General features: G+C 34.8%; 4 protein-coding genes across 4 annotated transcripts; all 4 read right to left on the bottom strand.

The window, feature by feature from the left end:
- Window positions 1-5,265: 5,265 nt before the first annotated feature.
- Window positions 5,266-13,846, bottom strand: LOC125843367 (uncharacterized). Its single transcript, XM_049522618.1, has 8 exons — window positions 13,839-13,846; window positions 13,522-13,621; window positions 13,088-13,446; window positions 11,976-12,245; window positions 10,625-10,751; window positions 9,354-9,647; window positions 9,165-9,266; window positions 5,266-5,858 (listed from the first exon to the last, which is right to left on the bottom strand). The coding sequence occupies exons 3-6, from the start codon at window positions 13,144-13,146 to the stop codon at window positions 9,642-9,644; spliced, it is 462 nt and encodes a 153-aa protein (XP_049378575.1). The 5' UTR covers window positions 13,147-13,446; window positions 13,522-13,621; window positions 13,839-13,846; the 3' UTR covers window positions 5,266-5,858; window positions 9,165-9,266; window positions 9,354-9,641.
- Window positions 6,375-7,161, bottom strand: LOC125843368 (uncharacterized). Its single transcript, XM_049522619.1, has one exon. The coding sequence runs from the start codon at window positions 7,154-7,156 to the stop codon at window positions 6,719-6,721; it is 438 nt and encodes a 145-aa protein (XP_049378576.1). The 5' UTR covers window positions 7,157-7,161; the 3' UTR covers window positions 6,375-6,718.
- A 1,268-nt stretch (window positions 13,847-15,114) lies between the features above and the next one.
- LOC125842742 (uncharacterized) lies at window positions 15,115-20,677 on the bottom strand. Its single transcript, XM_049522062.1, has 2 exons — window positions 20,600-20,677; window positions 15,115-16,161 (listed from the first exon to the last, which is right to left on the bottom strand). The coding sequence occupies exon 2, from the start codon at window positions 16,081-16,083 to the stop codon at window positions 15,115-15,117; it is 969 nt and encodes a 322-aa protein (XP_049378019.1). The 5' UTR covers window positions 16,084-16,161; window positions 20,600-20,677.
- On the bottom strand, window positions 16,462-17,364 carry LOC125842741 (uncharacterized). The gene has a single exon (XM_049522061.1). It carries the CDS (start codon window positions 17,362-17,364, stop codon window positions 16,462-16,464), a length of 903 nt encoding a protein of 300 aa, XP_049378018.1.
- Window positions 20,678-25,449: the final 4,772 nt, after the last annotated feature.

Here is a 25,449-nt window from a genome sequence, read left to right as displayed (position 1 = left end):
AGATTAGGCCTGAGGATATACCAAAAAGGGCATTTAGGACCCACTACGGGCACTATGAGTTCCTAGTTATGTTGTTTGGGTTGACAAATGCGCTTGAAGCCTTTATGAGCTTGATGAATGGGGTGTTCAAACCCTTTCTTGATTCGTTTGTTATAGTGTTTATTGATAATATTATGGTTTACTCTAAGAGTAAGGAAGAGCATGTCGACCATCTTCGTATTGTTCTGGGTGTTTTTGAGAAATAAAAGTTGTATGCGAAATTTTCTAAGTGTGAATTTTGGTTGACTTCGGTTGCATTTTTGGGGCATATAGTTTCAAAAGAAGGGGTAATGGTAGATCCCCAAAAGATTGAAGCAGTTAAAAATTGGGTCCGGCCTAGCTTTGTGACTGAAATTAAGAGTTTTGTGGGGCTCGCTAGCTACTATAGCCGGTTTGTGAAAAATTTTGCTTCTATTGCCGCACATTTAACAAGATTGATCAAAAAGGAAGTACCTTTTGATCAATGGACTGAAAAATGTGAGGAGAGCTTCCAAAAGCTCAAGTTGACTCTTTTGACCACAGCACCTATTCTTGCACTACCAGTGGAAGGTAAAGATTTCATTGTTTATTGTGATGCTTCACATTCAAGTTTGGGTGCGGTGTTGATGAAGGAAAAGAATGTCATAGCTTATGCATCGCGACAGTTGAAAGTTTATGAACGAAACTACCCAACACACGATTTAGAGTTGGCTGCGGTAGTATTTGCTCTTAAGATCTGACGGCATTATCTTTATTGTGTTAAGTGTGAAGTATTTACTGACCATCGTAGCCTAAAACATATATTCACTCAAAAGGAATTGAATCTGAGACAGCGAAGATGGATGGAGTTACTCAAGGATTATGATGTGACCATCTAGTATCATCCGGATAAGGCTAATGTAGTGGCGGACGCACTAAGCCGGAAAGCGGTGAGTATGGGTAGTCTAGCTTGCTTGGGTTTGACCAAGTGACCTTTGACTAAAGAAATTCAACATTTGGAGTCTAAGTTCATGCGGTTAGGAATCTTTGAAAAGGTGGGGTGTTAGCTAGCATTGAGGTTAGAGCCACCTTCATTAAGGATATCAAGGCCAAACAGTTTGAGGATGAGAATTTGAATGAGCTTACGAAGAAGACGGTGGTTGGTAAGGCACAAGATATGGTTCTTGATGCGAGTAGTGTATTTAGTTTTAAGGGAAGAATTTGTGTTCCTAGAGTGGGTGACTTGATTCAGAATTTATTGACGGAATCTCATGGTTCGAGATATTCTATTCATCCGGGTGTGACCAAGATGTACCGAGACTTGAAGCAACTCTATTGGTGGCCTGGCATGAAGAAAGACATAGCGGAGTTCGTGGCTAAGTGACCAAATTGCCCAATACTAAAATGTCACAATCCAAGCCTACACCCTGGATGTGGCCGGCACTCGAGAACCATTGTTGGTCCCTATGCAAACCCTCATCCTGGTTGACTACAAGTGGAAGACTAACTCAATCATACAAAGCTTAAAAAGAGAATAAAAATTCATGAAACTCAACTATAAAGCTTTAACTCAAAGAAAAACTTTGAATAAAATAAATTATTTAACTCACCATAAAATAGGCAATTAAGTCTTTAAAACATTAAATAAAATAAATGAACAGGCTTCTAAAACTCTACAGTCTACCTATGAAGCCTCTAAATGACAAAATGAAAGTCGGGACAAGACCCACGACCTCCTAGCAACTGATATAACTGAAAGTAAAAGTGGAACCCTCCAGAGCAATAATTAGGAATAGAATTTTTTTAAAAAGAACCATTAACTCAAGAACTCAAATCAACTTATCTCAAGAATACTCAAATCTAGGGGTAGAATCATAAACTTTTCTTTTACTGATTTGAAAGAAGATGTATAGTGTGAGGATGAACTAGTCCAACACTATGATAGCCTTATATAAGAACAAGGTTCTTGAAGAATCTTGAAGAAGAACTTGATTAAAAGTCTTGAAACCCTAGCTTGAAGGTAAACAATCAAGAAAACCTTTCTTGAGATTCTTGAATTAGATTCTTGAAATCTCTATGGCTAAGATTTATTATTTTCATTAGTGATTCATAATTGTATGGAGGAACTTGAGTTAGAAAGAATGGAATTCTTGGAGAAAACTTGTCTTGAAGAAGAATCTTGAAAAAGATTGAAAGAATCTTGAATGGAGTCTTCTATTTTGATTTTTCATTAGGGTTTTGCCTTAGGGTTTGAGAGAGAAGAGAATGATGAACTAAAGATGAAAATCTGATTGTTTTGAGTCTTCTATTAGTCAAGAAATTCGTTTAGGATTTTCTCGGAGGTAAAAAAAAAAACAAACCTTTTTAATGTTTTCCCGTCGGCTAAATTCGTAACAGCACTATATAGGTTACTAAAATAGCCATAACTTTTTACTCAGAAATTGGATTGACGCAAAATTGGTGGCATTGGAAAGTAGATTCAAATACCTTTAATTTAATAGGTTATGGCTCATGTAACTCTTTATATTCTAAGATATATGGTCGTTTGAAGTTGACCCAAGTAGAATCTTACATCAAAACTTAATCGATAAAGAAACTGTAAGAACACTTATCAAGAACTCATCAAGAACTCTAATCTTTCAATTTTAAGAATGAAATTTCACTGAAAATAACATGATTGGCGTCTGGGTGAACAAGCCCAACACTATGAAAGCTTACATACCTCTTAGGGATTAAACTCATGGTGAAAATCCGCAACAAAACGCAAGACTCTTTACGAACGTCTTGATCCTCTCCTCTTTTCTCCTCTTTTCTCTTCTTTTCTCTTCTTGAACTCTCAACTAAAACCCTAGGCATATATTAGGATTATAAAACTAAACCTAACAGTATTAGACCCTTAAAACCTAACTAAAAATGAATTAAACCTTATTTGGTAAGGAAAAGACCAAAATACCCCTTACTATTTTCGAGTAACTTTCCTTAACTGGACAGCCTGACTTCAAAAGAGCATATCTCACTCATCCGACCTCGAAACTTAGCAAACTTGGTAACGTTGGAAAGATAATTCAAAGACCTTTCATTGGGTACCTTGTAATCCACCAAACTCATCATGTATTGAAAGTTATGATCATTTTAAGTTGATCCAAAACTTAGAAGAACCTAGGAATGACTTGAATGAATTCTCTTTAATCTTTTTGGAACTCAAGGTGTTATATCTAGTGATCTTAATACTTAAGAAATTTTGAATTCCTTGGTAGAATCTTACTCATAGCGAAGGATGGTTCGAGTCTTCGTTCAAAAAAATTATGAGGTGTTACATAAAATATGAGCATCAAAGGCCTGCAGGTTTGCTTCAGAAAATGTCAATTCCAGAATGAAAGTGGGAAAGGATAGCCATGGACTTCATAGTTGATCTTCCCAAGACATTGGGAAAGTATGATTATATTTGGGTAGTTGTTGACAGATTGACTAAGGCAGTCCATTTTATTCCAGTCAGAACAGAATATATTGTGCAGCAATTAGCTAAAGTGTATGTGAAAGAGATAGTAAGGACGCACGGAGTTCCCCTTTCTATCATCTCAGACCGTGGTACGCAGTTCACATCCAAGTTTTGGGGAAAATTGCATGAAGAGTTAGGTACTCAACTCACCTTTAGCACAGCCTTCCATCCGCAGACGGATGGGCAGTCGGAGAGAACTATTCAAGTGTTAGAGGACATGTTGAGGGCATGTGTGATTGACTTTGGAGGACATTGGCATAAGTTGATACCCTTATGTGAGTTCTCCTATAATAACAGTTACCACTCCAGCATTGATATGACACCATTTGAGGCACTATATGGGAGAGGATGTAGATCACTCGTATGATGGTTTGAGGCTGGAGATGTGAAACCCCTTGGAGTGGACTTGCTGAAGGATGCTCAAGAAAAGGTGAGAAGTATCCAAGCTAAGCTCCTAGCAGCCCAAAGTCGACAGAAAAAGTATGCAGATCATAAGGTAAGGGACGTGTCATTTCAAACTGGTGAGAACGTTTTTCTTAAGGTATCACCCATGAAAAGGGTGATGAGATTCGGCAAAAAGGGCAAGCTTAGTCCCCGATACATTGGACCATTTGAAATCCTTGACCGTGTAGGACCAGTTGCTTATAGATTGGCCTTACCTCCTAACTTATCGGGAGTTCATCTGGTATTTCACGTGTCCATGTTGAAGAGATATCATAATGACGGGGATTACATCATAAATGGGACTCAGTTTTGCTAGACAAAGACCTTCAGTATAGGGAAGAACTGATTGCAATTCTTGATCGTGACGTCTGGAAGCTGAGGACCAAAGAGATTAAGTCTGAAAGTTCAATGGAAGTATCGTCCGGTTGAGGAAGCCACTTAGGAAACTGAGAAGGACATGCGAGACTAGTAGTATTATACATTTTGAACCTATAATTTTTAAAATTTAATGGTTCATATACGAACTAAAAGTCAAATTGATCAAATTTATATTTAAAATATATTTTTTCGTAATCGTGCACCCATCTAGCCGAAATCGTAGATACGCCTCTGTAAAAAGCTTGTCACTAAATTTTACCAACCCATTTCAGTTAGTTGGTAAAATTACCAACTAAAGATCAGTTGGTAAACACATAAAAGACTTGTTAGTAATTGTTGAAATGTGGCCTTGAAATTTTCGTTGGTAAATTCACCAACCAATTTTCGGTTGGCATATTGTTGGGAAGTTTACTAACGAAGAGAAAAGAGTTAGTAAATTTGGTTCTTCACTTTTCAATTATGTTAGTGATATGTTGGCAAATATACTAAAATAAAATAAAATGTTGTTAGTATTTGGTTAGCAATTATATGACAGATAACAACTTGGTTGGTAAGCTCGATAGTAAATTTACCAAAATACATTGGTAATCAATTTGTAATTTCGGTTAAGAAAAAAATGTATTGGTATTTCGTTGGTAAATTACCTACGAATATGTAACTAAGAATGACTATCTACTCATGTAACTTATGTTACTAATTGGTTAGTATTTTAGAAACACAAAAAGATCATTAGTAATTTGTTAGGAAGCTTACTAACTTATTGTGATTTTGTTGGTAATATATATTATTTATGGTCAATATTCGGTTAGTGATTGGTAATGTATATTGCCATATTACTAACTAAATGGTAATTCGATAGTAAAGTTTCACTTTATATATTTATATTAATCAATAGCTTTTACGAATCTTAAAAAGTCTGAAAACATAATAAAATCCAGTGATCCTTTGATAAATTATAACTCGACTAAAACAATGCAAAAGCTAAGATGAAGAGTTCAAAACAAATCCAAATACAGAAACAAACAATGAAAGATATGCCTACAATAGTTTGGAAATTTTAAATGACTCATATCATTATTTGATGATGGGTCATGTCTAAGCTAATGTGGCGTACCAGTTGGAGGTGTACTAGCAGGCAGTGTACCAGGGGGTGGTTTAGGCAGCCCAGCTATGAGGATGGGCAAACGTTCTTGGAGAATCTTATCAACTTACTCTTGCATTTCTAGCTGCATTTCGTTTTTCACTTCTTCACGCAATTCATGTCGTATCTATTCTCTCATCTCATGTTTCATCTCCTCCTTCATTTCTTGAACGTATTCCTTCACTCGAGCATCAAAACTACAATCTTGAGGTTGAGAAGTTGAAGCAGATGATGAACCAACGTTCTCATAGAAACAACTTGAGAACCAAGACCATATATACATGCCTTCTTAACCCCACCCACTTCATCCATGTAAATCTTTGAAAAATCTACTGTCGGATACTCGCCAAATTCATCTACAAGCTGAGATGCAGATGTGATCTTAGACATTACAGCATCCTGAAAAATAAATAAATGATATTATGTTAAGAAAAAATGTCTAGCGATTATAAATATACAAGACAAATGATATCAGTCGACCATCTTTGTCATTGACAATACCTTCACCACACTTATCGTTTCTACAGCTGCAATTAACATTTATTTTGACATACGCACCTGTAGTTCATATTCAGTGTACAAAAATAGTCTTTTAGGGACTAAGGTTTTTTTTTCCAGAACTGAAAAGATAGCATTTCATATTAGTTAGTAAAGCTATGATAGTTCAAAATCATACAACTAAACATGCTAAGAACTTTTGAAAGGAAGGATATAGAGGATCACCAAACAAAAGTACAAACCTACCAAATTAAGCTATTCTATGCAAATCTATGCTTTTAAGATGCAATGTAATTCACATTGCCTAAACCGGAGGAAGCCTAACATATAGGCTTCAAAAGAACCATAAACTTAGTAAACCTCTAATGTGTTGTCTTTTAATAAATAAAGATTACAGAATTGGTCTTAAAGTTAGAAAGTAAACCTCATCATTCACTTTTTAACTGGTTTTGTGGCTGTGAGAAAAATTCTTTGGCATTCTTTGCCACATCTGCCTCCAGTATTGCTTCTAAGACAATGTCAGAACCTTTTGCTCCAGCTATACGTTTTGGCAACAATCCTGCGCTTTCAGCAGAGACAGGAAGTACAACAATACTGCCAGATTCATCGGTCAGTTCACTCAGACCTTCTCTCTCTATAGATACAGATTTCAGAGGAGCCATCTCTGCCAATCTTGCATAAGCACCTGCTTGGCTGTGCATATCAGATAAAGCTGAGTTCCTTTAATTATGCTCCTTAGGTGTGATAGTTACTGTTTTGCTCTATTTATCAGATTTTTGACGTCTATTTTCAACTATTGTAATCTCTTCATCAGATTTTTTAGGTCCATTTTCAACGATTGTACTCTCTTCATCAGATTTTTGAGGTCCATTTGCAGTCATGTTATCCCCAGCTGTAGTGTTGATGTTGTCCACTAGCCTTGATGTCAGTGGACCAGGATTCATAAAAGAGATTGTTCGAATTTCATGACGTATAGCTTCTAGTTGAGCCATGGTATCTTGCAGTTCCTTATGCACCTGGCGAGCTTGGGACTGATGCCTGACACTTTCTAACTGGCCACGGGCCAATTGAACATAACCAATGGAACGCCCAGCAAATCTGCCTACTGTTCTTGCGATGATTGGTAGATCTTTAGGTCCAATAAGAGCAGCAGTAGCACCAAGCAATAGAAATACCTCTCCATATGAAAATCCCAGCATCTCTTCTTTTTAATGTGTTTCTCTCTTATGTTTATAGACCACCCCTAAGAAGATTGTTATCAAGGACTCTTTTTGCAAATTCGCTCCGGGAAGTCGTCTATGAGACTTGCTGGTGGACCGTTAGCCATGCCAGACACATGCTGTTGACTCTTCTGCCATCACTCTGTAGAATTCCTACTTGAAGACCTCAGAGAAGAGCGGATCAACAGAAACAATGATTTTAGCTACTTATTAAGAATCAACTACGATTTGAACAATATTCATTTACGCTATTTGGATTATCGTTACTATTTCTACCACTGCCATGGCCATGATATCGCTTCCGCTTCGACGGGGTCTTGTGTCCCAAGTTGATGTTTTAGAACTTGCATTTTTCTATTTCATTTAGAGCGAAAGAAATGTTGCATGTTATGAACTTCTTGTCAATACATCTTCTCAGTACTACGTTATCCCACATCTTACTCTCCAAATTTCCCAAGTAGTAATGATAGGAATAATTTAGAGATCAAGGCAATCAAAGAATTATGGCTCCTGCTTTTTCATCATTTAACTAAAAAATTCTGTAGGATAAGTTTACCAATGAATACTAAACAGGCCACGTACGATTTTCCATAATTTCTGGGCAAGCACACAATTACAGAATAAATGTTCCATCCCATACCAGGTGAGGAGCAACAACAACATCTAGAAGATTGGCTAATCCCCATCTTGATAATCCTATTGTTTGTGGGTAATGTGTCCCTCAAAGCTCTCCAAACAATAAGAGTGAAATACAAGATTTCTCTAACAAATGACAGACTAATGGGGAATCCCTCAGCGAACTACCATGGAAAGGAGAAATTTTCACATGGACAAACAAACAAATAGGGGTGGATGGAATATGAAGTATGATGGACAACGCTCTTGGTAATTTTGACTGGATGATGACCTGGGGACATGTGCAAGTTGAGTACGACTTGCCAATGATTTCTGATCACTCTTCCATGATTATTAAGTTGTATGCAGCACCTCAGATGAAAAAAAACTCCTTCCAGATTTTTCAAAGTCCTAGCTGACCATGAAGAATTCTTACCTATGGTTAGTGAAGAACAAAGACAACAAAAAGAACACGGGAAGATGAAAAATGTATAGCTTAAGCTGAGGGCACTAGAGCCACTACTCAAAAGGCTGCATAGTAGAGAATTTCAGTAATATAAAGCAACAAATTGATATGCAGTGTAGTAATGGGCTAATAACTGCATAAAAGGCTCTTGTTGAATTTGGAGAAGTGGTTTTTAATAGAGGAGAGCAACTTGAATCAAAAGTCTAAGGCGAGGTGGAATAAGCTTGGGATTCCAACACAAAGCATTTATCTGCAGTGATGAAGGTAAGAGCTTAGAGGAAACAAATAACTTAAATTATGTCTTTATCGAGAAGCAAGCTTACAACTCTTGAGGTCATAGAAACTGAAAATGTTACATTTTAGAAGAGTCTTATGGGTTCTGCAGCTCCTACACTACCAGCAGTAGACATCATATCGATTATGAGAAGGGGACCTACACTTACTCTAGAACAGCAAACTACTCTATCAAGAACCAAGCTTACAACTCTTGAGGTCATACAAACTGAAAATGTTACATTTTAGAAGAGTCTTACGGGTTCTGCAGCTCCTACATTACCAGCAGTAGACATATCGATTATGAGAAGGGGACCTACACTTACTCTAGAACAGCAAACTACTCTATGTACTGAAGTCACCGACCAAGAGATTATAGATAGTCTCGGTTGCACTTATAAAGCAGGGCCAGTGATCCACAATGATGTTTTGTTAGCTGTTAAAGATTTCATCCACACTGGAAAATTATATAGAGACATCAACTGCACTAATATGACACTAACCTCCCTCATTGTTAATCTTCAAATATTATAACCATGTGTTTAATATTTGGGATAAACATGATGAATGACGACTAAGTAAATTCTCAACAAAAATTAAGAAAGATAATCAGCAATGTTTGGTGTTGCATACATATGTGCTCTTATACTTCAGATCCACAAACTCATCGTTTCTTTTGGTATGTGTCTTCTTCAAAAGTTCGTGTGGATGAGGTGGCCGTCCAAGAACAGTCGCCTAAAATTGAAATCACATCCATCAAAGTTATTACTAGAGGAATAACGTTGAAAAAACTGTAACTTGACAAAATGAAAATAATTGTACCAGTTGTCTTGCATGCTCTCAGTGAGTCCAGGAGCCTCTAGTATGGCGCGAGGGAGCAGATCTTTCACCACATTTCTCACTTAGTCGATTTTTGGAAGATTATGCAAATTTAGCCTTAAAATTCTCAGTATCATAGTGAGGCTTCCAGCTCTCCCAAACAGATTTTGGGATATTTTTTCGTTTCTCCTTAGAGGATCTTGCTTCACATAGCATACCCTTGTATTGTATTGAATATTTTTTCATAAAATAATCCTCTATGGAACCTTCAGTTGTCATATTCCAATGGAATCACTTCTGTTTAAAAAGGGAAAGAAAAATATCACATGAATTGATATAATAGAACTTTTAAATGAATAAAATACATTAATAAAACGATAGTAAAATGGAATTTATGGGTATAATTAGTACATGAATATTATAGTAGAAGGAGACACAATTACGTATCAAAAGATGTACCAAAACAAGTATAATGGGTGTTGAAACAAGTCTGGTAAGAGAGAAAGTATATTGAAGAAGCTCGAATGAACATGGCTAAACTTGGAAGTAAGGCCAAATGCTCTGTTAGAAAATTATATGTGACGATTAGAGGAAATTATCAAAAAGTCTCATGGAGGAGGTTAACTGCAGTATCAGTGGTCCACCTAAATGGGCATTCATTATGTACTTGGCTGTACTAGGACGATTATACACCAGAGATAGGTTTCTTGGATGGGGCATTGTTGATTATATGAGTTGTCCAATGTGCGGAGATACAAACGATACTATAGAGCACTTGCTTTATCAATGTACTTCCTCCCACAACGTATGGACTAAGTTGTTATAGTGGCAGGGCATAACAAGAGCTCCTATGGGACAGAAGGATGAAGTAGACTGGGCAAGTAATTTAATGAAAGGAAAGAGTCACAAAGCAGATATATAGAGAGTTGTCTTGGCTGGTAGTGTATACCATATTTGGATGGAAAGGAATCAACATATTTTCAAAGGCACACCAAGACAACCTGAAGTTATAGTTAGACAAGCTATCCAAGAGGTGTTTCATAAGAGTAATAACAATAGGAAATTTTGCTTCATTATTAGAAACGATGAACTTGTATCCCTAAATATTCTTTTTTTCTAGATGTAGCAGATGAGACAACCTAAGTTTATATTTTAGCTAGTTGTAGTGGTTCTGTTTCATCAGCTATGTTTTTCTTTTGTTCTTGTTTGATCTGTACAGTTCTACTTTCGTAATAAATCAATAGTTACTAAGAAAAACAGATAGTATAGTTTACCTTAAACTCCTCCCAGTAGAAGTCCTTAATCTCTGGTGTAAGTGACTTCCAATCATATCCTTCGAGATCCAATTTTTCCTTAAAGATTTTTGTGATCGCCCGAGATATATCGTTACTTGGCTCCAAACTTGTATAAATAAAACATGTAACTATTTCAATACTCATTTTTATTTATGTACATCAAGCAGTTGCTAGAGAGTATTATCAGTGCCTTTAGCGACATATAAGAGCTTGAAGAGGTAGAGGAAGTAAGGAATAATAATATGAAATTTATGAAAGTATTATCAAAGAGACCATGATTAGACATAAATTATAAAATCCTAGTATTATCGCATCTTGAAATGACTAGCTGTAAGGATCCCATGCTAAGCTTGGGTTCAGTACGTAGATTCATATCTAAGCTTAATCTGGAACAAGTAAAAAAAATTCTAGTATGAATTCTAATGATATACTGCAAAAGATAAGAAAAACTTGAGGAAATAAGGACTGTTGAGATTAAAGAAATGTCACACCATACACACTAATATCAAATCAGATTCTAAAAATTACACCATGTAGTTGATGTCTACATGAAAATCAGCTACAGGGTGGGAGTAAAATAAAAGACAATTATCGATTAGAAAAACAGGCTCAAGTATGTCATTTTCAAACTCAGAAGTGTTATTTCCTTATACAAGAAGTACCAACGAGTAATACAAGCAAAACATAAACTGAAATGTCACTCAAAAAAATTAACATGTACTCTGAAGTTCATGTTCTTAGTTTTCAAATAAACATATTCTGCAAATAACAAGAAAATAACCTCTTGAATTCATCAGATGAGTACCTCAAATGCAGACATAGAATTCAGTGAGCTTAAGAAAATTATAGAGAATTTCACATATTCCTACCAATTCTTAGTCCCTTAGTAAGATATGATCCAGTGGGAAAAGAAGAAACATACTTGTGAAAGCAAAGTAAACAATAATTTTGCCACACAATCTGAATATGTAGATCAAGAGCAAAAGTTCTTGGAACTGCACATTCAACTTTGTAATTCGAACATGTAGATCAAGAACAAAAGTTCTGGAAATTCATTCTACAACTTTGATTCCTTACCATGTTCTGTAGCAACATTTAACTATTGCTTCTTATATAAGAGAAATGTAGACATCAGCTTAACAAGCTACTTTCTTCAAGAATGAATTTTTAGAAACACCTCAATTTTGTAATTCATTCCCATCAATGCAATTTAAGAAAACCAACAAAACTTTGAAAGATTTATAGAAAAATAGTATGGAAAGAAAATCAATATGGCTTATTTTCTTGCCTGAAGCAAAACAATGTAAATGAAACGATGTTGTACACTTACTGTCCCAGGACGATTTCAATTCGGGTGCGGATATCATCAGTTGTATTTGACGAAGTTGTAGATACAATGTCATTTCTAGGTGTTTCTATCCCCACAGATGAAGATGGTACCGATATGTTGACAACAACTGAATCCGGCATAATTGGTGTCAGCACTTCAGGCAATGATGGTGCTCGATCAGGTGTGAAACTAGACATTAGAGGAGATGTCACTGGATCTGATGTTCTTTCTCCAGAATATCTGCTTCGTCCACCCCCCTTGGTGCCATATCTGCAATTTCAAAGTTACATGTGGATGAAATAATAACATAATAATTGAATCATGGCCAGTTTGGTCAAATTATAACAAGAACAGGTAATTAGTAGATATATCACTTCAAGAACAAGATGCCTCTGAAAAGTTTAAAAAATGTGTTAACCTAGACAATAGATAAAAACATAAACACTTCAAGGAATAAAGTTATTCCATCACTATTCAAAACATAGATCTAGAATGGTCTACTTCATATTATGAAATGAGAGTGAGGGATAGTTGCTCAAACAAAACAACTTGGAGAACAATTAAAACAAAATAATTATACTGGTAAAAGAGAAATATAAATTGGTGACATTTAAAATTCAGAACTTTGTCAGCAAGAAATAAAAAATCTAATTGAAATAAAATCATCTTATATACAACGTTTCAGTCACTCTAACTCTTATATTTGAAGAGATTAGAGCTAAGCACTTTGACTCTATTCACTGCCACTTTCACAATATGCCTCTTCATTCTCATTTTCATCATCTGATTCTGATTCTGGTTCATATTGAAATTTTGTCTCATCATCTAAATCATCATTCTCATCTCTTAAATTTATGAATTCTCCATTTGGATCATTTCGGACAACATTTTCATTGTCGTACACCACATCAAATCTTAAACCATCTCCGTCACATTGGAATGGCTCTCCAACATCTACTAGAAGAGACGATAAATATGATGGAGGCATAACAACAATACCCCGAGCTTTTGTTTTGCACACAGCTCACCAATCACTCTTATCACGTCGTAAGCTAGGATAAGAAGCATAATACACTTGAGCTACTTGTGTTGCCAAAACAAATGGTTCATACTTCTTCAATTTCCTTTTATGGTTGATATCCACAAGTTTATATTGCAGGCGAATCTTCATTCCTGCATTTGGTGTGGGATCAAACCAATCACATTTAAATAAAACTGTTCTTTTGATCAGTGTACTCCCCTTGTACTCCAATTCAAGAATTTCAGTAAGCACACCATAGTAGTCATTGTCGTCTGCACTATAATTGGTTCCTTTTATGCAAACACCACTGTTATCAGATGCTCTAGAAAAACTGTGACCTTTAGTGTGAAATTTAAAGTCGTTGACATTATAACCAGTGTATGGTTTCGCTGATCGACATGGACCTTCTGCAAGCGCCTTGATGAACTGATTATCTATGTGGACCCGAGCCTATTAAATTAAAAAAATTAGAGTTTCTTATAAGTGAACTAAGTACAGATGGAAAGATATTGTACAAGTGATCACATATCTTGTGAACCATGATGCAAAATCTTCATCAAGTTTCTTGTCCACTTCCTGCTCCGTAATTCGTGGAAAATTTTGATGAAAGGAGTCAATAAATTTCCTTTGGATCACATATAAGAAAAAGAATATGTAAGTATTTTGATAATTATAATGTATAAATGTAAACAAAATCTTGAAATCTTACTCCACATATGACTGCACTTCTCTGCAATTTAGTAAAATATAAATATGAGCTGCTTTAAGTTCTTCTTCGGTTAGATATCTCCTATTTAGTTTCCTAAATCCTCGACCTGGATAGGTGAATATAGAAAGATTACCATCGTATCTATCTTGTTCACCTATACCACCATCATCATTTCGTGGCACTTTTCTATGCTTTGTGTAAACATGAGGCTCGAAGTTGTGTGAACAGAAGGATGAACCTTCATCAACTATATACGCATTGCATATGCATCCTTCAACATGTGCCTTATTTCGAACATTATATTTATATTTTCGAAGATTTCTGAAAATAGTACAAAAACTCAAGGCGTTAGTCATTCATAGTGATGAAAATGAAGTACTTAAATAACAAAGTCTATTTTAGTGGTTAGGGACATATAAAATGAATTACATATTGAGTCCATTGTACTATAAATAGATGCTTTACCATTTATATACTTAGGAGTTCCTTTCTCTACTGAAAGAATGACAGTTTTGCATTGGAAACCTTAAGTAGATAAAATTACAGCAAAGATCACTAATTGGATGGCAAGAAAATTATCATATGTCGGAGGCTTCAACTAATTAGAGCAATAATGTTTGGTATCCAAGCAGACACGTCACATCTATTTTTACTACCATAAAAGGTTATTAAACTCATCGAAGCTGCTTGTAGAAAATATTTGTGGACACGTCTGACCAATATTTCTAAAAGGACACTTGTAGCATAACACAAAGTGACTCTTCCTAAAGGTGTAGGAGGCTTGACCATTAACTTGAAGGTCTGGAATCAAGCTCCAATTTGCAAACAGTTGTGGTTATTGAGTTAGAACAAGGAAATACTATGAATCAATTTGTCCCATACATACTATATAAGATATTGGAGACTAGCAGATCACATGGAGGTGCCCAATATGCTTTTTGGATGATAAGAAAAATGTGTCATATGTTGAAATTCTGGCTGATTATCATTTTAAATACACAAATAGAACATAGGGGGAGACAAAATATCATACACTTATAAAACTTTAAGAGGTGTTGGAGCATATATTCCTTAGAAAAATCTCATATGTCATAATACTACATGTTGTGAAGACTGGCCTATGCAGCTACTAAAGAAAAACATGAGTTTATTTGAGTTTTTAAGTCCTATTTAATTTGAGTTATGACTTTCTATTGGAGATACTGATTAGGGATTATCATAAGGACTGTAAGGTTATTTAAGAGTTGTCTAAGAAGGGAAGGTTGTTGGTTGGCTCCTCTCTAAGCTTTGTATTGTCGCTTATTGATTAACAAAATCAGTTTAATTGCCCAAAAAAATGAAGTACTTGAATATATAAATGAAATCTTACCTCTCAAATGGATATATCCATCGATATTGTACCGGACCAGCTAGCATTGCTTCATAAGCGAGATGCACAGGGAGATGCTCCATTGAATCAAAGAAGCTAGGAGGGATACACGCTCTAATTTACAAAGTATTTCAGGTATTTGTTGTTGAAGTCTTACCATATCCTCTTCATGTATTACTGTAGAAGTGACATCCCTAAAGAAAAGACTCATCTCAGTAAGTGCTTCCCACACCTTTTTTGGTAATAGCTCACGGAATGCAATAGGAACCAATCTTTGATGAATACATGACAATCGTGACTTTTCATACCAAATAACTTGTGTTTTGTCATGTCCACACACCTTCCCATATTTGAGACATCCAACAGGAAACTTTAGATTTTTCACCCATTCACTAAACAATTTTTTTGACTCTTCTTTTAGTGTGTAAATAGCTTTCGGATATTTTCCATCAACAGCATGTAATTCAGGTCGTCGACAGAAGTCTTTCAAGTCTTCTATAGATTTTGGGTTATCTTTTGTTTTACCATCTACATCCAGCACTGTGTTGAACACATTCTCAAAGAAGTTATTCTCAATGTGCATCACATCTAGATTATGCCGAATGAGATTGGTACTCCAATATGGCAAATCCCAGAATATGCTTCTCTTCTTCCAACCAGAAAACCTACTAATCCGACGATTAATAATATCAGCCCCAAGTTTTGTTACCTTTTTAAGTCCCAGTTCTTCTATCTCTTTTAAGACATCTTCACCTGACCGGAATGGGGTAGGCTGCATGGTTACTACTCTATTCTTTCTAAATGAGCTCTTATCCTTTCTATATGGATGATTTAGTGGCAGAAACTTACGATGGTTGTCAAACCAGGACTGCTTACCACCATTTGTCAAAGTAAAAGCATCAGAATTCTCCATACAATATGTACATGCTAGCCTGCCCGCAGTACTCCACCCAGACAACATTGAATATGCAGGAAAGTCACTGATTGTCCACATCAAAGCAGCTCGCATTTTGAAATTTTGCTTCTTAGAGATGTCGTATGTGTTGACACCTATATTCTATAGATTCTTCAATTCAGCAATCAAAGGCTGCAAGAAAACATCTAGTTGCTGCTTAGGATTCTTTGGCCCAGGAACTATAACTAACAAAAATAAATAGGGATCTTTCATACACATCCAAGGAGGCAAGTTGTATGGTGTCACAATTACTGGCAAAGATGAATATTGTTTTCCCGTTTGTCCAAATGGTTGAAACCCATCTGTTGATAGCCCCAATCTAACATTACGACTTTCCTCTGAAAAGGATGGATGCTTCTTATCAAAGTGCTTTCAGGAAGGTGCATCTGAACAGTGACGCATTACACCTTCCTCAACTTCATGTTCAGCATGTCATCGCATGTGCGAAGCAGTTGCTTTGGAAGCATACAGTCGTTGCAGCCGTGGAGTAAGAGGAAAGTAATAGATCTGTTTAAATGGTACAAGACTTTTCTTTGAAACAGATCTTTGACTTGTAGGCTTGTACCTGGGATGACTACAAAACTTGCAATTTACAAGCTCACTATCCTCTCCCCAGTAAATCATGCAGGCATTGACACAAGTATGAATTTTTTCAACTGACATGTTCATTCCCCTCATTAACTTTTTAGTTTCATAGAAATTTTTTGGCATCACATTATCAGGCGGAAGCATCTCACTCATATACTGACAAGTTTCATCAAAACGTCTATCAGAGAGGTGGTGTTTAGTCTTGATGTGCAACAAAAAAGAAACAGCTGATAATTTTGAGTGTGTTTCACAACCAGGCCACACTTCTTGATTTGCAGAATCAAGCATATCATAAAAACTTTGGACATCAGGATTAGGTAATTCTTCCATATCATCTGGAACAAATGCGGGACCAGCAGCCTCATGAACCATTCTATGATATGATGTAGTGGGTGTAGGATCATCAAATGCACCAACATTCACGAGTAGGTTATTCATAGTATGATCCTGTGGTATCCTTTCATCTTGATCTATGCTTCTCGCAACTTCATTTTCTCCATGCAAGTACCATACATGATATCCCGGTACAAAACCTTCTTTTAATAAATGACCATGGACAGTATGAACATTTTCAAAGTTTCTATTTTGACATTTCTTTCGGTTACATGGGCACCTTAGTCTCTCAACGTCCCTCCCTTCTGGATGACTCATAGCAAACTCAATAAAATGTTGTACACCCCTTACGAATTCAGGATCATATAGACCTTTGGTTAATCTTTTGTACATCCATTGACGATCTGAACTCATTCTACTTATAAACCTTCTATTCTGATAATGTGAGAAGGGTAAATAGTGAAACAAAAGCACGCAGAGAATTGAAAAGAAGAAATTTGCAGTATAACAGAAAATGGAATATAGAATAATGTTATTTGTTTTAACTTTGAACTGGAAATCTCTATTTTTTACAGCAGGTATGCAAGTTGTATATATTTAAACTAAATAACAACCTTCGGAGTGGCCCAGTTGTTTGGGCTTGGGACTTCCATGTTGGAGGTCTCAAGTTCGAAACCCCTTGCCAGCGAAAGCAAGGGGTTTGCCTTCTGGGTTGAGCTCGTCGCACCGGGCTTGCCTAGTGCGGGTTACCTCTCCTATGTGGTTTGCGAGCTATTGCATAGGAGCGGGGGTTTTACCCTGTGCGCACCCAAAGGGTAACTGTTGTGGGTTTCCCTTGTCATCAAAAAAAAAAACTAAATAACAACCTTTTCTCCTACAATAACTCTAACAAAGTCCTATTCAAATAAATAGTAATATGATATCATTCCTAAATAACGGGAACGGAAATATTTGACTCAATTAACTTAAAAGCAATCACAAGTTAAAACAATATAAGAGAACATAAGAAGATGCACTAATTTTTAACAAATGGCATTATAATTATAAAATAGTTGAATAGTTAAAAAGGGTGCAATTTATAATCAAGGCAGCAAGACAAATGTTTCCACTGAAGCTTCATTTTTTTAGTAGCTTCGTATAATCAAAACTTCATAAAACATGTAACTCAAAATATGAAGGCAATGAAAAGTATTATGTTCTTCTACATCTTTTGTAGTTTTAAACATGTAACAAATGACATTATAATTATACTGTGATTGAAATAGTTGAAAGGAAATTGACCTCCTAGAAAATGCAATATCTCTCTTTTGGTGGCAGACTTACACTCATCAATAGAGTGTTGCACAACTTTCCTACCTACCTCATGTCCCTATTTCCATTACCAAAAAACATTCAGGAAAGACTAGATCTGTTAAGAAGAGATTTCTTATGGGAAGGTAACTGTGAAACTAACAAATTTCATTTGGTTATTATACCTATGAGACATAGCGGGCTAGGGGTTAAAGATTTGATCTTGCACAACATGAATTTTCTAATGAAATGTCATTGGAGATACAACATGGACAATCTTGTACTATAGAAAGTTGTAATATGGTGCAAAGCAACTGGTGCACAAGCCAAAATAGAGATCTCCATGGCTCAGGTTCCTGGAAACACATTTCAAAACAATGGTGGAAGCTCCAACCCAAGTCTTCACTTAAGCTAGGGAATGAAGATCACATCTCTTTCTGGAAAGAAAGATGGTTAGGGACAAAGAGTGCGAGAGTGAATTCTCATCTCTTTTTCTAACAGCCAACAATCAAAGAATCCACTATTTCTTAGTATTGGCAAGGCAACTATAGGATAAACTAAGCTTCATTAAAAATACTAACATTTGGATACAATATGATGATTAAGAAGTTTTATACTCTTATGATTTACTAAATCGACAAAAAAATATTTTCACATACAACTTTTGCTCAAAATTATTTCTAACTGTGGCATTTAGAATTTTATTTCTGCCCGTTCAAATAATATCACTTTAAAGATTAAAGGACATAGTCAGTTTGTTGTTTGAAGGTTAAAAAATAGTTTGCACTTTTAAACAGTAAGTACTTTTAGTAAATTCCATAATCACTTTGTTAAGGTTTGAATGATGTGCCTTAATCTATAAAAATATAAACTTATCTTTTAGCAGGGGGCTCAAAAATAGTGGACCAAACAGTAACAAATAGCATTATAATTATAAAATATTTGAATAGTTAAAAAGGGTGCAATTTATAATCAAGGCAGCAAGACAAATGTTTTCACTGAAGCTTCATCTTTAGTAGCTTCGTATAATCAAAACTTTATAAAAACATGTAACTCAAAATATGAAGGCAATCAAAAGTATTATGTTCTTCTACATCTTCTGTAATTTTAAATCTTTTCTCTATTGGTTTCAAACTTGAAGGAGCTTGCAGAAGTACGTGCTGCAAAGCGATTTGTTTTTCTATAACACACTTGGGGCTTCTACCAGAGTGATTGTGATGGAGTGATTGAAAAAATTGAAAGTAAATTGACCTCATAGAAAATGTAATATCTCTCTTTTGGTGGCACACTTACACTCATCAATAGAGTGTTGCACAACATTCCTACCTACCTCATGTCCCTATTCCATTACCAAAAAAAGATTCAGGAAAGACTAGATCGGTTAAGAAGAGATTTCTTATGGGAAGGTAACTGTGAAACTAACAAATTTCATTTGGTTATTATACCTAAGAGACATAATGGGCTAGTGGTTAAAGATTTGATCTTGCACAACAAGAGTTTTCTCATGAAATGTCATTGGATATACATGGACAATCCTGAACTATAGAAAGTTGTAATTTGGGAAAAATATGGGGTGGAAAGCAACTGGTGCACAAGCCGAAATAGAGATCTCCATGGCTCAAGTCTCTAGAAACACATTTCAAAGCAATGAGGGAAGCTCCAACCCAAGTCTTCACTCAAGTTGGGGAATGAAGATCATATATTTTTCTGGAAAGAAAGATGGTTAGGGACACAGAGTATGAGAGATGATTTCTCATCTCTTTTTCTAATTGCCAACAATCAGGAATCCACTATTTCTTAGTATTGGCAAGACAACTCCTGGATAGAGTAAGCTTCATTAAAAATACTAATATTAGGATAGAAGTTTTATACTCTTACAATATACTAAATAGACAAAAAGATATATCTATTTTCACATTCAGCTTTTGCTCAAAAGTGTTTCTAACTGTGGTGTTTAGAATTTTATTTCTGGCCGCTCAATATAATATCACTTTAAAGATTAAAAGATATAGTCAAGATGTTGTTAGAAGGTTTAAAAAATGGTTTGCACTTTCAAACAGTAATTACTTTTAGTAAATTCCATAATCACCTTGTTAATTTTTGAATGATGTGGCTTAATCTATAAAAATATACACTTATCTTTTAGTACTGGGCTCAAAAATAGTGTACCGAATAGTGAACCCAATTCACAACTATGTTAGAGAAATCAACATATCAAGGGGATTCAAAAACACAAGTCTATATATTCACTATATGAATGCTATATATTAATTGAGCAAATAGAGCACATCAGAAGTTCTATAATTGACTGATTGAATCAAACAAAAAGGAGAAACTAAGCTTGATAAAGAATACTTACCACTTAGCGGAAAGGATTGTGAAACTAAGAATCCAAGAGCCACAGATGAATTGCGAGTGAGTGTAGTCGGAGACAATCTTTTAAATGAGATGAAAATGAAAATGATTTAGAAAAAGTACTGATACTGAATGTGGGCAGAAATTAGAGAAAAAAACTGAATAGTGGCGCAAGTGTCTGTAATTTAGGGAGGTGGGGAGTTTAGCGGAAAAGTTTTTGCTTTTTTTTCTCTTCTTTTCAACTTATTTTTTTTAATTTCAAATATAATGAATTTTTCCAATTTATATTTGAAGTATTTGTACAATTGTTTTAAGATTCTTTTTTATTCACCAGAAATAAAGTTAAAAATAAAACCCAATCTTTAAATTGATGAAATTAAAATACTAAAAATGTAATAATATGTAGGAATTGGAACAAGTACTGAAATCTACAACAAGCTAAGTACCTCAGCAAAAACAAGCAACACATGCAATGATTAATTGAACAAGCAACACGATGTTGGTCTTTCTGTAGATATGAGATGCAGTCCATGAGTTGTTATACTCTTGAAAGATTAAAGACCTGATTTTCTCTAAGAAATACTCCATATATCAAATCACTGTAGCGAATTAGAGCTTGAGATGAAAACTTAGGCAATTCGTAGCTGAATTTGTTCCACTCTTCAGAGGAGATCTATCATTGATCTATAGTGGAACTTAGAAAACAGATCAGTAAGAAAATTACCCAGTTCGATCTAGCTTTGCTTAGAAATTCTTGATGAAATTCTTCTTCATTCAGCTTTTTGTTTCTTGTTCACTGTAGCTTAGAAATTCTTGATGAAATTTGTTTTTGGTCACTGCAGCTTAGAAATTCTTGATGGAATTTGTTCTTGTTCACTGCAGCTTAGAGATTCTTGATGAAGATTACCCAGTTCGATCTAGTAAGAATCAAGTGAGCTGATTTTTGTTTCTTGTTAATGTCGCCTGCCTTTGTTGTTCTCTTTGGACATTTTTTGTTTGTTTTTTTAAAATTAAATTTGGGATCCTTTTATTTGATAACTCAGGAAAAAAGGAAATACACACTAGCTCACGCCTATTGCCCAAGTCTGTAATGACAAAAAGAAAAAATTAAAAAATAACTAAACATTTTTTGCTTTCTATATTATTTAATAAAATGCCATCTACTAAGTTATATATTTATATGTTAAGTGGGTCTTTTTTTAAAATGTAAGGATGAAAATTTAAATAAAAAATATTCCGTACTATTTTTTATCCTAATTTATATGATATAGTTAATTTAATTAGACATGAATGAGTAAGATCCAATATGGATACAATGTTGATAAAGTTAAAATATTTTTCATATAAAGAAATGTGTCATTTTTTTTGTATTGACTAAACAGAAAATTGTTTAGAGGGTAGTATGTAAAAACGTTACACAACATATATATATATATATAAACTACTTTAGTTAACTTTTCGATAAAATATATTTGTGTATACATGAATTGTAGATATTTTGTGCCGACTAAATGAGTGATTTCTAATAGTTCGATATTGGAGCTTTTCTCTAAATACAAATTAAGTCTAATAAAGATTTATAGCTTCTTTTTTTTTTACAGTTCGTACATGATATTAAATTAATATTAATAGTAATATACATATTTCAATAAACACGCTCATCACAATTGTAGACTTAAATCAAAAGAAAGAGTCATCTTCTGTTAGACAAAAAATGACCTTTCCAAGCTAACCGCGTTGACGGAATTCTCATTCGAGCAAGTATACTAAAAAATGTTGATCGAAGTCAAATTTTGGGCAAAACTTAAAAGGTATACGCCTAACGGCACAAACTCAAAATGAAAGCCACAAAATCCGAACCAACAATCCTATCAGAATAAAAATGAAATTTCAAAGCTTACCGCGTTGACAGATTTCTCATTTGAGCACTTGTACCAAAATTTTTTACCAAAGTCAAATTTTGGCAAAAAGTTAAAAGTTAAAAGTTAAAACACCTACCTGCACAAACTGAAAACGAAAACCTCAAAACCAAAACCAAGAATCCTATTAGTCAAAAAATGACCTTACGGATACAACTGTGATGATGGAATTCTCAGTTGACGTTTACCAAATATATTGACTGAAGTTATATTTTTGCCAAAACCTAAAAGTTAAACGCCTAACGGCACAAACTGACAATAATAACCTCAAATCCCGAACCAACCATCTTACTAAACTAAAAATGACTTTTCGAAACTAACCGCACTGATGAAATTTTAATCTGAGCACGTTTACCAAAAATATTGACCAAATCTATATTTTTGTAAAAACTTAAAAGTTAAAACGCCTAACAGCACAAACTGAAAATGGAAGCCTCAAAACCTAAACCAACCATCCTATTAGATGAAATGATCTTCTAAAGCTAATCGCGTTGATGGAATTCTCATCTAAGCAAGTTTGCAAAAAATGTTAGGCAATTTCAAATTCTGGCCAAAACTTAAAAGTTAAAACGCCTAATGACACAAATTGAAAATGAAAACTCAAAACCCGAACAAACCATCCTAATAGATCTAAAATGACCTTCTAGAGCTACCCGCGCTGACGAAATTCCAATTTGAGCATGTTTCGCAAAAATATTGACCAAATTAAAATTTTAACCAAAACTTAAAAGTTAAAACGCCTAACAACACAATCTAAAAATAAAAGCCTCAAATTCCGAACAACCATCCTACTAGACCAAAAATGACCTTCTAAGGCTAACCACGCTAATTAAATTTTAATCTGAGCACGTTTACCAAAAATATTGACCAAATCGTAATTTTAGCCAAAACTTAAAAGTTAAAACGCCTAATAGTACAAACGGAAAATAGAAGCCTCAAAACCTAAACCAACCTTCCTATTTAATATAAATGACATTCTGAAGTTAACTGCGCTGACATAATTCTCATCTGACACGTTTACAAAAAATGTTAAGGAAAGACAAATTTTGGCTAAAATTAGTTAAAAGTTAAAACACCTAACGTCACAATCTGAAAATGAAAACCTCGTAACCCGAACAAATCATCCTAGTGGACCAAAAATGACCTTCTAGAGCTAACCGCGATGACGAAATTCCAATTTGAGCATGTTTCCCAAAAATATTGAACAAATTCAGATTTTAACCATAACTTAAAAGTTAAAATGCCTAACCACACAAATTGAAAATAAAAGCCTCAAATTCCGAACCAACAATCCTAATAGACCAAAAATGACCTTCTGAAGCTAACCGCGCTGATGAAATTTTATAATGATCACATTTATCAAAAATATTGACCAAATCTACATTTTGATCAAAAGTTAAAAGTAAAAACGCCTGACAGCACAAACTGAAAATTGAAGCCTCAAAACCTAAACCAATCATTCTATTAGTTAAAAATTGACCTTCCGAAGCTAACCGCGCTAACGGAATTCTCATTTGAGCAAGTTTGCAAAAAATGTTAGGCAATTTCAAAAATTGGCCAAGAGTTAAAAGTTAAAACGCCTAACGGCACAAACTGAAAATGAATACCTCAAAACTCGAACAAATCATCCTATTAGACCAAAAATGACATCCAAAGCTAACCGCGCTAACGAAATTCCAATTTGAGCAGGTTTCCCCAAATATTGACCAAATTCAAATTTTAACCAAAACTTAAAAGTTAAAATACCTAGCAGCACAAACATAAAATAAAAGCCTCAAATTCCGAACTAATCATCCTATTAGTTAAAAAATTACCTTTCGAAGCTAACCGCGTTGACGGAATTCTAATCTGAGCAAGTTTGCAAAAAATGTTAGGCAATTTCAAATTTTGGCCAAAAATTAAAAGTTAAAACGCCTAACGGCACAAACTGAAAATGAAAACCTTGAAATCCGAACAAACCATCCTATTAGCCCAAATATGACCTTTCAGAGCTAACTGCGCTAACGAAATTCCAATTTGAGCATGTTTCCCAAAAATATTGAACAAATACATATTTTTACCATAACTTAAAAGTTAAAACGCCTAACAACACAAACTGACAATAAAAGCCTCAAATTCCGAACCAACCATCCTAATAGACAAAAAAATGACCTTCTGAAGCTAACTGCATTGATGAAATTTTAATTTGATCACATTTACCAAAAATATTGACCAAATCTACATTTTGGTCAAAAGTTAAAAGTTAAAACGCCTGACAACAAAAACTAAAAATGAAAGCCTCAAAACCTAAACCAACCATCCTATTAAGTAAAAAATGACCTTCCGAAACTAACCGCGCTGGCGGAATCCTCATTTGGGCACGTTTACAAAAAAAATTAAGCAAAGTCAAAATTTGGCCAAAAGCTAAAAGTTAAAATGCCTAACTGCACAAATTGAATATGAAAACCTTGAAACCCAACCAACCATTCTACTAGACCAAAAATAACCTTCCGAAGCTAACTGCACTGATGAAATGTTAATCTGAGCACGTTTACCAAAAATATTGACCAAATCTAAATTTTGGCCAAAAGTTAAAAGCTAAAACGCCAAACAGGACAAATTTAAAATAGAAGCCTCAAAACCTAAACCAACCATCCTAATAGATAAAAATGACCTTTCGAAACTAACCGCGCTGATGAAATTATCATCTGAGCACGTTTACAAAAAATGTTAAGCAAAGTCAAATTTTGGCCAAAAGTTAAAAGTTAAAACGCCTAACGACACAAACTAAATATGAAACCCTCAAAAACCGAACCAATTATCCTACTAGATCAAAAATGACCTTCTGAAACTAATTGCACTGATGAAATGTTAATCTGAGCACGTTTACCAAAAATATTAACCAAATCTAAAATTTGGTCAAAAGTTAAAAGTTAAAACGCCTAACAGGACAAAC

The sequence above is a fragment of the Solanum stenotomum genome, chromosome 10, assembly GCF_019186545.1.
Source record: "Solanum stenotomum isolate F172 chromosome 10, ASM1918654v1, whole genome shotgun sequence".
Lineage (NCBI taxonomy): Eukaryota > Viridiplantae > Streptophyta > Magnoliopsida > Solanales > Solanaceae > Solanum > Solanum stenotomum.
The sequence above is the reverse complement of the archived record's forward strand: the minus strand, read 5'-3'. Positions and strand labels throughout refer to the sequence as shown.

Coding starts and splice junctions, on each gene's coding strand:
- LOC125843368 (XM_049522619.1), bottom strand. CDS start 7,156: ATGCTGGGATTTTCATATGGAGAGGTATTTCTATTGCTTGGTGCTACT.
- LOC125843367 (XM_049522618.1), bottom strand. CDS start 13,146: ATGAAGATTCGCCTGCAATATAAACTTGTGGATATCAACCATAAAAGG. Junction 12,246..13,087: donor CATAAAAGGAAATTGAAGAA/GTATGAACCATT, acceptor TTGAAATTGCAG/ATATGGCACCAAGGGGGGTG. Junction 10,752..11,975: donor ATTGAAATCGTCCTGGGACA/GTAAGTGTACAA, acceptor TATTTATACAAG/TTTGGAGCCAAGTAACGATA.
- LOC125842742 (XM_049522062.1), bottom strand. CDS start 16,083: ATGCGAGCTGCTTTGATGTGGACAATCAGTGACTTTCCTGCATATTCA.
- LOC125842741 (XM_049522061.1), bottom strand. CDS start 17,364: ATGAGTTCAGATCGTCAATGGATGTACAAAAGATTAACCAAAGGTCTA.